This window comes from Eubalaena glacialis, chromosome 13 (assembly GCF_028564815.1).
Source record: "Eubalaena glacialis isolate mEubGla1 chromosome 13, mEubGla1.1.hap2.+ XY, whole genome shotgun sequence".
Lineage (NCBI taxonomy): Eukaryota > Metazoa > Chordata > Mammalia > Artiodactyla > Balaenidae > Eubalaena > Eubalaena glacialis.
The window spans coordinates 17,914,101-17,928,247 of NC_083728.1; the positions used below are offsets into that span (position 1 = coordinate 17,914,101).

The window sequence follows — 14,147 nt, forward strand, 5'->3', positions numbered from 1 at the left end:
GCCCTCTCTTCCTATGGCCAGGCATCCACCCTCTTGAATCAGCTCATTAGCAAAGTTTATTCTTGAATCACATCACTTGCAGAAACCAGCAATGGAGACTCCTTATTATGGAAAGTCATGGGCCCCAGGGGTGTGGGGACGGGTGGAACTTCCATGCTGGGGTCACTCAGGGGTGTGTGATAATATGATTTCTCCTTCCCTTCCTCTGTCCTGTAGCAATGGAATGGCAGGGACACGGCCCTCATGGTCACCCGCGTGGTCAACCACAGGCGCTTCTCGGCGACAGTCAGTGTGGCGGACACTACCCAGCGGAGTGTGAGCAAGTACCGCTGTGTGATCCGCTCTGACGGTGGCTCTGGTGTGTCCAACTACGCTGAGCTGATTGTGAAAGGTGAGTGCCACCACCCGTGCCTCTCCCCAGGTGGTTGATTTCACGGGGATCCCTTGGCCCCATCCTTGCACGGTGGGAGGAGTTAAGACTCCCCCATTTTCTCATCTGGTGTTCCTACACCCATTCCGTAGACTGAAACACGATTTTCAATTCTTCCCATCAACACACATCAAAAAAATATAGAGGAAGTTATTGTGAAATCATGCGATATTACATTGTCATTCAAAGTTGAGTCTTACATATACGATCTGTATATGAAAGCTTATGGGATATATAACATAGATGACATCTCCAAATTTGGCTTTAATCTGCATTTAAAGTTAGAGTGAGCCAACGTCCTTGTGCTTCGGTGGCGTTCTATTACAGTGATCAGAGTACAATTGTTTCTGAGGGATTTTTTATTGAAAACTCGATATAATGACAATATTTTAGAAGGACTTTTGAAATAAATAACCTCCCACTCCACTGGCTTTGATTCAATTTTTTTTCAATTTTCTTTTTCACCTTGAGGTATCACTGACATGTTCTTCCGTTAAAATATGCACATTTTTCCTTTTCTGCTTCTTTCAAGGAGCTGGATAGTCCATTCATTTTTGAAAGACTATATAATCTTTGTTACCGTGCTTAATGGTTGTATGCTATTTCATCAAGTGAATCATCCTATTTTTAAAAATCTCCCTCATCATTTAGGTAATTCCAGGTGTATTTGTTTTTCTTTTATCTTTCCTTTGTGCATGCAACGATTCACGCCTCAATTGAGTTCTTCCGAAGAGAATATTTTTATTCTACTAAACCAGATTATTTCCTTGGATAAATTCCCTAGGGGTAGAGTTAGTAGGCCAAAGAATATGAGCATCTTTACGGATTTTTCTTTTTGTTGCAATATTGCTTTTGCAAAAAAAATAAAAAAAGAAGAAAAAAAAGGTTTGACAGCTTACACTGGAAAATAGCAGCGTATGGATGTTCTCATTTTCCACTGTTATGTTCGCCGATTAAAATTTTAATATAACATAATTTAGTGAATGAAATAATGAAGCTGTTCGTCTTAATGCTAGCTGTAGAACGATACCCAGTGTTTTGAAGGTAAAAGCATCGCTCCACCCTCCAGAGGATCCTGAGTTGGTTCCCTTGGTCAAAGGATCGGTTGGTGTGAAACCTTGACCTCTCTTTGCTTCCGCATGTCATGGTAACCTTGCCTGGACTGGTGTGAGTCTAGGGTCTCTAATCCTAGAGAGTGTGGGATTCTCTCTCCTGTGCTGTCCTGACTCCAGATGGATATTCACATGGCTGCCCATTTGTCATTAATCAGATCTCAGCTTGACTGTCATCATGCCATCTTCTCTGAGAGAATTACCCTCCCCTGACCCCCCCCCCCCCCATTCTGGTGGTCACATTCTATTATATCACCTTGTCTCTTTTTCACTCATCACATTTCCAAAGTATATATTTTTCTTTCTTTGTTTACTTGGCAGCGTCTGTCTCCCCCTTTAGGATATAAGCTCTGTGGGATTTGGGGCATCTTCCATTTGGTTCATGGTTCTCAATCAGTCCCCCGAGCTTAGCTGAGTGCCTGGCACGAGTGCTGAGCACACCGAACCATCTGAGATAGCCAGCGTTTGACGGTTCTGACCTGCACCATCGGTCATTTCATAAGGCTCAACCTTAAAATACTTGTTGAATGGTGGATAAGTGAAGGAGTTATTGGCCTCAGCAGGAATGCATTTCATCACTGTAATTCTATGAACACTTAAGCTGAAGATAAACAAATTGGGTAGTTACGAACAGAACAACTAACAGGAAAAAAAAATCATCTTTAAAATACTTTACATTGAGTGCCATTATATATAAAAGAAACCATCATTTTGATCCCATTAGGCTCGTATCTTGGCTTTTTGGTGCCATAAGATTGATTCGTGTGATAAAGTGGCCTTTGCAGGTCTTTCAGATAGTGAATATGTAATTCCTGAGCTGTGCCCTCTGGAACACTCACTACACATACTCTTTTATGGTGACCTCTCACACTGGAAAGGAAGCCCACCCTCCCCACCCGGAGAATGGATAGTGTTTTCTCCTGTTGTTCCCGGTCTCACCAGCACCTTGCCCGTGCCTGGCACAGAGTTGGTAATGATTGCATAGGGTGAAGGACTAGGGGGCCAGTGTAGGGCTCTGAACTTTTCACCCGCAGACAAATGGAACCAGAAAACGCTTCATTTAGTCTTACGTCCCCAGGTGTGGAGAGGGAGGTGTGGGAAACCAAATCCAGAGGGCTCTGGGACAGAGGATGTGATTTCCATGTTGAAGCATCATGGCCTTTATTTGGAGGGGTGGCCAGTGTGTCCTGGGACTGTGGTTTATCCTTTGTTGGCTGTGTGTCCTAGGCCAGAGTTCAGCTTGGACTGAGGGGTGCCCTGACCAGGTTTGTCAGTACAATCCAGGAGCTAACACTGCTCTGTCCCCTCCCCACCCCAGCCCTTGCTGCTCTATTTTAAGGGATGCGCTGGATGGTCTCCTTCAGAGGTCTCCTTCAGGGTGGGCGATGGTGGGTTTGTGCTCCTGGTGACCAGGTCCTCTTTTGTTATACCTTACTGAAATCCTTTATGGAATATCACATTTTTTTTAGTGCCCATTTTTCTTCCTGCTTGTGTTTTTTTTTCCTTTTTATACTCAGTTGGTGGTAAGCTCGAAGCTGGACCCCTTGAATGTAGAAGTCCCTTCACATCCGAGATCTCATGTAGTCCTGATTGTGGCTCTGCACCTTGGTTTTATTTTAGTTCATTTTACGGCTGTGAGAACAGTCACAGCCAGGTTGAGAAATAGAGACAGGTCCTTAGGGGCAGAGCTAGGATTGGACCAGGAGCTAGATCATGCTATTTTGGCAACACCTGGAGGGCCTGAGGATTGTGGCCTTGTCAGCACATGGTAGGATGATGTCATGAACAGTGTCGAAAACGTCCAGATAGCAGACAGGGTCATGACAGGGGTCCCCCGACCTGTTGCTAACTTGCCTTTTTAACTCATGCATCACCCTCCCACCACTCCCCACCTTTCTGGAGAGGGGTACTAACTGCCAGATTCGTGGAGAAATGGATTTAACCCTTCCCTACACACACTCACACACACACACACACACACACACACACACACACTCATAAAAAGCTAATGGTACCCAAGCCAAACAAGACAGTGAAAGACAGGGGACACCCAGAGGTGCAGCAACCAGAGGAAGCCTGTCACCCTGGAGTGTGCGGCCAGGAACCCACTTGAAGGCAGCAAACCAGAGCACTGGGGGGAAAGTGCTTTATGAAGAATGACTCACTCACATCTTAGAGCCCCTTTTTGTGGCTGAGCCGGAATGCTTAAATACTTTAATACTGAAGTATTTGCACTTGTTAAAAACAAACAACAAAAAAACGGAAAAAATAGAAATCTACCTTCTTTCAGGGAAGGGAGAAAATCTGAGAAAGAAGACTATTCTCAAGGGCCAAGCGCTCTCCCAGGGGATGGGGCTGCTCCCCAAATTGAATTTCCTGTTCCTGGTTTACACATCACACAGATGGTGTGGGCCAAGTGGCAGGGAGCTGACAGACACTGGGGCGTCACAGGAAGAAGACCATCCCTGGGCAGCATTTGTTCCAGGTTTCCTCCGTTTAGTTCCAATTCAGAGACAGGAAAGGACCCTGGAGCTGAGATGCCCGGGTTTGAATCCTGGCCCCTTCTCATCCCAGCTCAGTGACCTTGAACATCAACCTCTCCCAGCTTCAGCTGGTTTATCTCGGGGTGGAGGTAGAGCATTACCTCCCTCAGGGGTGTGTGTCCTGAGGATTACATAAGACAATGGGTGTAAGAGTTCTTAGAGGAGTGCCTGGCCCGCTGAGCTATAAGTGTTTGTTAAATAAAATAAATGACTTGAGGTGGGTGGGGTTTCCCCCGGTAAGGAAGTAAAAGGTGGTGACGACCTGAGTGGGTGGTGGGGCAGGACACCTGGCCCAGGTGCGGATTTGATTGCGATCTGTGTGGCCCTTGAGAGATCCCTTAAGGCCTCCTCTGCAAAGAGGGGACTGGTGCTTTCCCCCATGTGCTGAGCATACGGAAAGGGAGGGAGGAATATAAAAGAGGGGGCCAACATGTGGACTTGGGAACACTTGGGTCATTAGACTCCCTGGGTGCCCTTCTGTATCTGCCACCGGTGAGTCAGGTTTCTGGACCAGAAGAAAAGTAGCTGGTCCTGCTTGTGCTCAGCCGCCTGCCCACACGGGCCCCGTCCGCCTGGCATCATTCCTTCAGAATTCGGGCCATGCAGGGATTGGGAGGTTACAGGACCCCTCAGCGCCCAAGGGTGCCAGGAGCTGGAGGCCCCTCTGGTGGCATCTGTGGCAGGTGCTTGTGCTGGGCCAAGCCGTGGAAGGTGGAGACTCAGGCTGGGTCTCTGTCTTTCCCTAAGCAGGTGTGTTTATGGCTGGCTGGCTTGTGGCTCATGTATTATCCTGGGATTGTGAGCATCAGTGCTTCAGAGGATGCCACCTCGTTTGAGTATAGGTAATATCAAATTCTTAGGGCAACACACTGATCAAAATGAAAGCAAATTGGAATAACTTAATTCCAAAGAACTGTTTATTGAGTTGTGATAATGTACCTGGGTATACATTCGATTACTCTGTAGTTGAGGTTTTGCTCAGTTGATAATCTGGCCTCTCAACCTACCTGTTCCAGACCAGTGCTCATAAATGCACTAATTCTCTCCCTGTTTCTGGGTTTCTTAACGTCTTCGATTTCAAGGTGTTTTAGTTTATCCCAAAGACATAGGTGTCTTCAAAAATGCAGATGTGGTCTTTTTTTATTTTTTTTTTAATTTTATTTATTTATTTATTTATTTATGGCTGTGTTGGGTCTTCCTTTCTGTGCGAGGGCTTTCTCCAGTTGCGGCAAGTGGGGGCCACTCTTCATTGCGGTGCGCGGGCCTCTCGCTATTGCGGCCTCTCTTGTTGCGGAGCACAGGTTCCAGACGCGCAGGCTCAGCAATTGTGGCTCACGGGCCTAGTTGTTCCGCGGCATGTGAGATCTTCCCAGACCAGGGCTCGAACCCGTGTCCCCTGCATTGGCAGGCAGATTCTCAACCACTGCGCCACCAGGGAAGCCCCAGATGTGGTCTTAATGAAAATTTTCTCATTTATCAAAAATGTGTTGGTGGTGGTGATTTTTAAATTTGCCTTCCAACTCCATTTAACAACCTACCACGGGTTCAGAACCTTCTTATCAATATGCAGATTGGTGCCTAGAAGAAATCCAGTACTGGTGCTGAGAGTCAGATGTTCTGATTTACGTACTGATATGACTTCCTATCAAGGCAGCTGGGTAGGGTCAAGAGCATGGATTTTGGATGTAAACATCCCAAGTTTCAGTCTCAGTCGTGGCCCCAGCTGTCTGTGTCTTCAGGCAAATTATATATTCACTCCAAGCCTCAGTTTCCTCATCTGTTCAGTGAGGGTAAATATAGCTAATTGGATCCTTATTAGAGGGAGACAATATACGTATAGGTCCCAGTAAAAGTAGACACTCACCCAGTTATATATGTAACTATCAATAATCACATTTTACTGTTATTAAGGGGATATTGACAAAATACAGTGTCCATTTTTCCTTGTTCTGCTTCTTGTACTGTGGAAATTTAAACTTAGTCATCTTAAGGTCTCTTTCCTCTGGAATGGGCTTGGGGTCATCAAATGCAGCCCACTAGTCCAAATTGGTTGCAGAAATGCTTTCCTTAGGTTGCACTGTCTTTTTTACTTTGAACACTTGTTCCGATACTTAAATGCCTCTTGAAGTTGTATTGATTTGGCCACACTGAGCCTGCATTCTGGAGTGGCAGCAGCGGGCTGGTGTGGCTGCCCTGTTCTGGGGCATGTGCTCCACAGCTCACCCCTGTCCTCGCTTGGCCCATGTTGCTCACATCACTAGTCTGGTTCCTGTAGGCTTTTGAGTTTACCGCCTCTGGTTTAAAGACTGCATGGCTGGAGTAGTTGACTTGTTCTCATATTCATTTGTTTAATAGTTTATTGAGCCCCAACTATGAGTCAAGTAGTGTGATAAGCTCACGGTCTAGCGTGAAGAATTGTGCAAACCTGTAATGCGTGGTCATCTAGTTGTGTTGGGCGCCTACTATACTGTCTTACTAATCCTATCCATAATCCTACGATACAGGTGTTGTAGCATCCCCCTTTTACAAATGAGGGCGTGGAGGATCAGAGAGGCTAGACAATCATCCCAAGGTCGCACACCTGATACATGGCAGAGCTGGGATTCCAGCCCATGCCTGCTTGTGCCTCAGCTCAGGCTCTTTCTTCTGTACCACATTTCTTACAAAATCCAGTACGGTAGGCCTTGTAATCAGGCGTGAGCTGAGGAAATACAAAGGGTGGGACAACTGATGCAGTTTGGGAAAGCATCTACAACCTTCCGAGATGACCAGGGCTGCTGGTCCCTGTCCCATCAGTGAGAGCGGCCTAGGAGGGCAGCTGCATGCCAGGAGAGGAGGCAAAGCCAGTGACCACTCTGAGCATTTCAGCTTGGACAGCCACTGGAGCACTGCAGAGGTGCCGTCAGAATCATTTCTGTTCTCTGCCGGCCTTCAGAGGCAGAGCAGAGCTGGGGGCTGTATGGCTCAGTGGTCAGAGAGCCTGGGCTGGAATCCGGCCTCTGCCCTGTGAACTCCACTTCCTAAGCCTGCCTGGAGCCCCATCATCCCCACCACCTCTCCTGTCCACACGCTAGACCAGGAGGTGGCAAACCATTCCCGCACAGGGCATGGTAGTCAACGTTTTCAGCTTTGTGGGCCATCCAGGCTCTGTTTTAACTACTCAACTCTGCTGTTGTAGCAAAAGTAGCCCTAGAAAAGATGTCAGTGAGTGAGTGATGCTGTGTGGCAATAAAACTTTATTTACTCAAACAGGCACGGAGCAGGATTTGGCTGCCAGGACACAGTTTGTCCATCACTGCACGGGACCAACCCCCATCTCTTTGCAATTGGATGACTCTGCCAGCCTCCTGCCTGCTCCACTCCTGCGCCACCGAGGTCTGTTCTCTATGCAGCAGCCTCAGTGATAGTTTGAAAACAAGTTGAATCATGGTGCATGCTTGCCTAAAACCCTCCACTAGCTCCTCTCTTATCCTCAGAGTAAAGTCCGAACTTCTTAATGCAGTCTCTAGATCTGGCCTCTGTCTCTGATTTCTGACCCCCACAGCCCCATATTTTTCCTCTCACTCTCTTCTCTGGCCACACCGGTCCACTTCGTCTTCCTTGAACCCCAGCAAGTTAAGTCTGACCTTAGGCCCTTTTCACTTGCTCCTCTCTCTTGGCCCGAAATACTTTTCTTCCAGACGATTGTGTGGCTCAGTTGTTTTGTCCACTGTGGTCTCTGTGCAGGCATCAGCTCCTCAGAGAGCCTCCGTGTGACCACACTCCCTCCTGTGACTCTGTACCATTGTACTAGGCTGTGGTTTTCTTCCCAGCCCTTATCACTGCCCGCCATGGTCATTCACATCTCTGAGTTACGCACGCTCTTGAAGGAAGAAGCTCTGTAGGTCTTGTTTCCTGCTGGGTCCATGGCACCTGATACAGTACCTGGAGTGCAGAAGGTGCTCAGACATGGGCTGTATCCAGCGGGGAGTTCTCAGACCCTTTACTTCAGAAGCAGGCGGTGGCATTGCACACTCCTCCCCATTCCTTCCCTTCTCAAGGTTCTCGGTATTGTTTGAACTGTAGGTTCTTCTCCTACTTCTGAGGAAGTTCCATGTCCTTTCTGGGTGCTTCTTTTTTATCTTTTCCTTTAAGTGTTGTTTTTTTCCCTTATTCGTTTCTTCCTAATTATGGAAGCTGTAAGCTTTTTAATTCCCTGTGTCCCTCCTATGGCCTCCCTTTGTCCTGCTTTGGTTGCAATTTTGGGGTCCCAGTTGACCTGCCAGCATCATACTACTTATCCAGTCTACCGTGTGGCCATTATGATGGTCATTTTAGAAGCTTCTGGGCCTTCCTCAGTGGCTGTCAAGGGAAGCCTTGCCTCGAGGTGAGCCCTCTGTATTCCTCCCGAGTCCTGCCGACTGGCGTATACCTGCTTCAACCTGTGTCTACACGTTTAACACCTCTTTACGTCACACGTACCCACTTCCTCCCTCCACCCCATGTCTGACCTCGGCTTTCCTGGAAGATGCTATTGCAGAGAAACCTCAGCATCGACATCGTCTGTGTAGCCTTCCTTCCCTGTAGGAAAAATATCCTGATGCTCTTAGTTTTTGTCTTTCTTAGTCTTAACTTTTATTAATGGGTTGCATCCTTTTTTTTTTTTTTTTTTTTTAAACCACAACTGCTATTGGCAAGCACTGGTAGATTCCAAATCGTGTAGGTCTTGGGTTCAAATCCTGGTCTGCCTTGTGTTAGCTATGTGAATTCGGAACTTCATTCCATGACTCCTTAATTATAAAATGGAATAAGAGCACAGCTTCTCTAGATTTGGGGGAGGGTCATGGCTCTGTTCATCCTTTGTGAACTAACTGCCCCCGTGTTTATGCTTGTCTTCATCATTCTCCATCCTCCCCATCTGCCAGCTGCCCAGTCTTAGCCCCGGACTCCCTCACTCTTGGATGACGTCACTGTTAGTTTTCCAGGGGAAGAGAAAAATGGCAGACGGGAAGAAAGTGGGAAACTTACTTGAACATATGTGTGTGTGTGGGGGGGCGAACTGACAGATATCTATGTATATTGTATTCTATATGGGCACAAAGAACAGCTTATTTAAAAAAAAAACAAACGTAAATGTGGATAAATAAAACCTGACGAGTATTGGTTTCCGTGAATTATTTTGACTGCTTCATCAGCTGCATGCTGATGGGTTGCATTAATGCTTTTAACGCATTTGGAAATTAAATCAAATGGCAACTGCATTAAACCCTCATTCACTTGGAACATTAACCTCCTGTGTTCAAACGGAAGAATTATCTGGGATATGGAATGAGCTGTAAGGTCTGTCGTAAGCTAACATTTGTGGACCATTTATTGCATGCCAGACACTGCCCTGGATATTTCACGTGAGGTTCTATTTAACCCTCACCTGCTCCCATGTTTCAGATGAGGATGCTGAAGCCTGATCACCCAGCCTACTTGGAGTCTCATAGCCCAATGTCTGTCCTATTCCTATTATAATTAAGACATTTTTTTTCTGACCCTCCTAATGCTAATTTTCCATCACGTTCTATTCTGTGACAAATAGACATGGAAAATTGTTTCTGAGGACCTAAGATTCAGGCTCAGTTGGACTCAGTTAAACCGTGGGCTCCAGATTTGGAAAGGATGCTCTAGATCATTGTCTCTATCCTCTCACTGGTGCCTAATTTGCCTCTGAAATGTTACAACCTCTGCCTAGACCAGTGGTTCTTAGGGTGATTTCATCTACCAGGGGACTTGTGGCAATGTCCCGAGACATTTTTAATTGTCACACCTGGGAAGGGAGCACCTGCATCCAGTGGGGGGAGGCCAGAGATGCTGCTAAACTTCTACAATGCACAGGACAGCCTCCCTAACAAAGAACCGCTCAGCCCTAAAGGCCAGTTGTGCCAAGGTTGAGAAACTCTGACCCAAACCCCTCCCCATGGGGAGACTTCTTGATCCCTGATGCTCTGGTGTTCATCTGCAGTTTTGTGGACTTCTGGCCAGGTGGGGCATGAGATGTAGGAGAAAGAAGGGAGAGCTGGTGACATTAGCTGTGAAGAAATGATTCCGCTTCTCTGATCCCCAGTCTCTTAGTCTAAAAACTGTGACATTTGATTTCTGGTTTATTCTGACCTGGTGAGTGAGCTAGGGTGTCCCAGTGAACAGTACACACCAGTCCAGCTGGCCATGGGAGCTGTCATTGTGCCTAGAGTCCCCCAGCTTGCTGCCTCTTCAACCCAAGTCAGTCTGCCTACCGGTGGAGCCCAGTGATCCCAAATGGGGATGGGTGGGGTGGGGAGAGGGGGTGGAGTAAAGCATTGTGCACTTCAAAAGCAAGTATCACAGATCATTTAGAAATGATCCTCATGAAGGGACTTCCCTGGCGGTCCAGCGGTTAAGACTCCGTGCTCCCAATGCAGGGGGTCTGGGTTCGATCCCTGGTCAGGGAACTAGATCCCACATGCTGCAACTGAAGATTCCACGTGCCGCAACTAAGACCCGGCACAGCCAAATAAATTTTTTTTTTTTTTAAAAAAAGAAATGATCCTCATGAAAAAATTGTGGCAACATGTTTAAACATTTAAAAAGCAAAGGTGGAACAGTTAGCAGGAGGCCGATGCCAAAAAAGCAGTATCTCAGCAATTGGCGGGGCGTGGACAGTGGGCTTCCGATGTAATCAGTGGGGTTCCTTATGCCCACATTGCATTGTTTTTAAACTCTGTGTTCACGCCCACTCTAAGATGTGCTGCTATCCTAATCCAGGGAACTCAGAGCCAGGGCTTAGGTGAGGTTTATCTTAGAAGGAAGGGAGCCTCCATTTTGCTGCTAATTAGATTTGAATGACCATTTCTCTGGGCCTCAACTTCCCTATTTGTCAAAAGAGAAGGTGTATTCTACAGGTGGGTTTCAAACTTATTCTCTCTCAAACAATAGAATGCCTTCCTAAAATAGTATGAAAAACAAATGACACAGCTCTACAGAATCATGGGGTTCCTGCAATGGTGTAAAATTTTAGTTTTCCCACCACCTAGGCAGGTGGATTTCTTTGCTTCTTTAAAGGTTGTTGTTGTTGTTTTTAAGTGCATCATATGATCCTCCTTTTTTATGCTTTCCTGGACCCTGGTAGAGAATGGAGCTAGGATTTGGCCCCTTCTCTTTTAAATGAAATGTGCTTGCTCCAACTTTTCATTACTAATCAGAGTAGCAGGCCTGTTGCTTTAGATGTGTATCCAGAGGCAGATGTGACTCGCTTACCGCTGAATAAATGGAACTCTTCCTCTCTGATGGAACTCGGCCTGGCGGTATGGAGCAGACACTTTTTGGCAGAGTGGCTGATCATCTGTTCTCGGTGAGGGAAAGAAAGCCTCCTGTTTGAGTTAATCAGCGGCAAAATGTGCTCCGTGGTTTGCTCTTCTCATCTCTCACACACGTGAGTGGGGAACTGCTGGACGCCCCCGTGAGACAGGACTGGCATTTGCTGTGTCTTTGCAAGCAGTTGAAAATGGTCTTCCTAAGGAGAGGCGGTGAGGCTGCACTTTAGAGGCAGGTGGGGCTGGGGCAGACTTTTCGCTCTTTTTGCTGTTGGATTAAACTCTGCACGTGACCGAGCCTCAGTTTCTCCATCTGTAAAAGGGAACGAATGATCTTGCTTGCCTTACATTTTCTGAGGCTCAGTGAAATCAAGTGTGGAAATCACAGAGTGGGACCTACTTCGTACTAGCTGGGGAAGTTCAAAGTCATGTGACAATGTGATTTGTTCTCCGTACCATTTATCCTTCCTTCTGGGTGGGCAGGAAAGTTACACTTCCTTGACTCCCGCCTCCAGATGGGGTAGAGGAATGTGTGCCAAAGCGATACGTGCCCCTTCCAGGCCAGACCTATACAAAATCTCCCATGTGCGAGGCCCATCTTTCCCCTCCTGTTGTGACACTGGAGACCACGCACTGAGGCTGGCAGCACCTCCAGACAGAAGCTGGGTCCCTGAATGATATGTGGAGCCCAGCACCACCGCTGCCCACCCCATGACCTCATTGGGCTGTGACATGAATGAACAGTATCTGAACCAGCCACGACTAATCCAGCATATGTCGGGGGGAGTTGCTGTCCATTATCCTGGCCCTTCCTGCCTGATGGCTTTCAGACCTCATTCTCAAGTGTCCACCTGTATGGTGGGCAGACACCCACAGCATCAGGACTGTGCCATAGTTCCCACTCGGCATTTCGTGGGAGCCCAGCAGTGATGGAATCAGGCCTCACAGCAAGCAGAGTTAGCTGATTCTTTCTGCCCGGTGTCATCGGGACTGACTCGTCAGAAGGCTGTTCCTCCTCTCTGAGCATTGCAGCCGCAAGCACATCTGTACTGACCCCTGCGACTTTTCTTTTAGGAGTACTGAGCTGACCACCCCTTTGCCCTTCACCTGTCTTCCCCCCGCTAGGCTAATATAGTCCATTAAGTGACCAAGCCAGCTTGCAGGCCTAGGGACAAGTGTGACTCTTCCAGGCATCTTCTCTTGTCTCTGCTGAATCCTAGGCTCTGTTGATTTCCTTCCTTGACTTCTGCAATAAGCAGAGATGAAGGAAACTACAGGATACCCACCTTCAGGCCCTGACCCATACCCGGAAGTTTGCTGAGTGTGGACTTGGTCCTACTGCCTGTGCCTGGGGACTCCACATTTATGGCCTAAGCCGCAAGCTACCACCTTTCCCCCCGCCCCCTTATGCAGCTAGGACTGTAGGACTCCTGATTGGCTCCTGGGCCCCAATGTCATCAATGGGCTACCCTGTGTTTCCAGAAGCCCCAAAGAAGCAGCTCATAGATACACCTGTAGTCATTTGTCTTTGCACAGAGGGCCCATGCCAGGTATTCCTGGGGCTGGACCTGAGAAGAGCTCCCCTAACCCCAAGTTTATCTGCAGCCTGTGTGCCAATAGAAATCCTGCCCTTTGGGATTTGGGTAGAATGAGCTCTCTTTCTAATTTTTGCATGTTCCTAAGGCCTCATATTGTGGTAACTTCTAACTATTTGGTTTCCATTCCCACTGGCTTTCTATGTCAATTACCCCTCACTTCTTACACTTGTCTGCTCTGCACCATCCAAATTTGGAACTTAGTCCCCTTCCTTAATTTTTCTTCATCCTTTTCCCAACACACACACACACGTTCTTGGTGGTGTAGCACTTCTGAGGATTTAGGGCAAGGGAAGGGAGTTACAACACAGAAATGCGCATGCCCCCAAATGGAATATGAGGTGCACGTGCTCTGGCCACCCCAGCAGAAGTTCTTGGTGTCCGTGACCTTCTCCGAAGGCTCTGGCCTGCTGCTGTGTTGCCCTGGCCCCTCCCTTCTCTTGCTTCCTCAGAGGCTCAGCAACCTGGCAGCAGACAGTTCCCGGGGACCTGTTTGCACAGCTCGTTTCTGCCAGTCCTACTTGCCAGTTATTCCCCCACTGGCTTTGGATTAGTTCCCTCTGGCAGGTGCATGACTCTCCCCTGGCCTTTCTTTTGCATCTCAGAAGCAGGGCCCGTTTCACTGCCAGTGAGGATCGCATCCTCGCCTTGGGTCTGGAGGTCTCCGCAGGCCACAGCCCTGCCCACGCCCTCACTCTTGGCCTGCCTTACTGACATAATCAACAGCAGGAGGGCTCAGCAGAGGCTGCTCTGAGCTTGAGGATGGAGATAGAGGACCATTCTCCGTCTGGACCCTCTTAGTGGTAAGGGGCAGCAACCCAGCTCTTAACTGGGTACAGACTCAGAGGGAGATTACTGGCTCATGTCCCTGGGACGCCCAGGCACGGAGCTGCCTATGTGTAGAGCCAAGTCTCACGGCTCGAATGGTGGACCCAGGGCTCCGTCTCCTCTGCACTTCCTGTTCTGCTTGTTTGTCCTTGACGTTATTCTCGTACATGCTTATGGGGAGTGCTGGGGGCAAGTCAAGGGCTGACAGCTCCAGATCCATGCCTTCTAGTTGAACGAACTCCAGGGTAAGGGAGTTTACTTCTCTGCATTTCTGGGCATCCCGGGGAAGGATTGTGATCATCCTTGCCTGGGTTAGGTAGCCA

The 14,147-nt window shown here is 47.9% G+C and overlaps 1 protein-coding gene across 1 annotated transcript in view; it reads left to right on the top strand.

The window, feature by feature from the left end:
* PTPRT (protein tyrosine phosphatase receptor type T) overlaps nucleotides 1-14,147 on the top strand; it is a 776,285-nt gene that overhangs the window by 123,104 nt on the left and 639,034 nt on the right. The window contains exon 5 of the mRNA XM_061209812.1: nucleotides 217-391. Within this exon, the coding sequence (XP_061065795.1) occupies nucleotides 217-391 (175 nt within the window). The remainder of the gene's footprint in view (nucleotides 1-216; nucleotides 392-14,147) is intronic.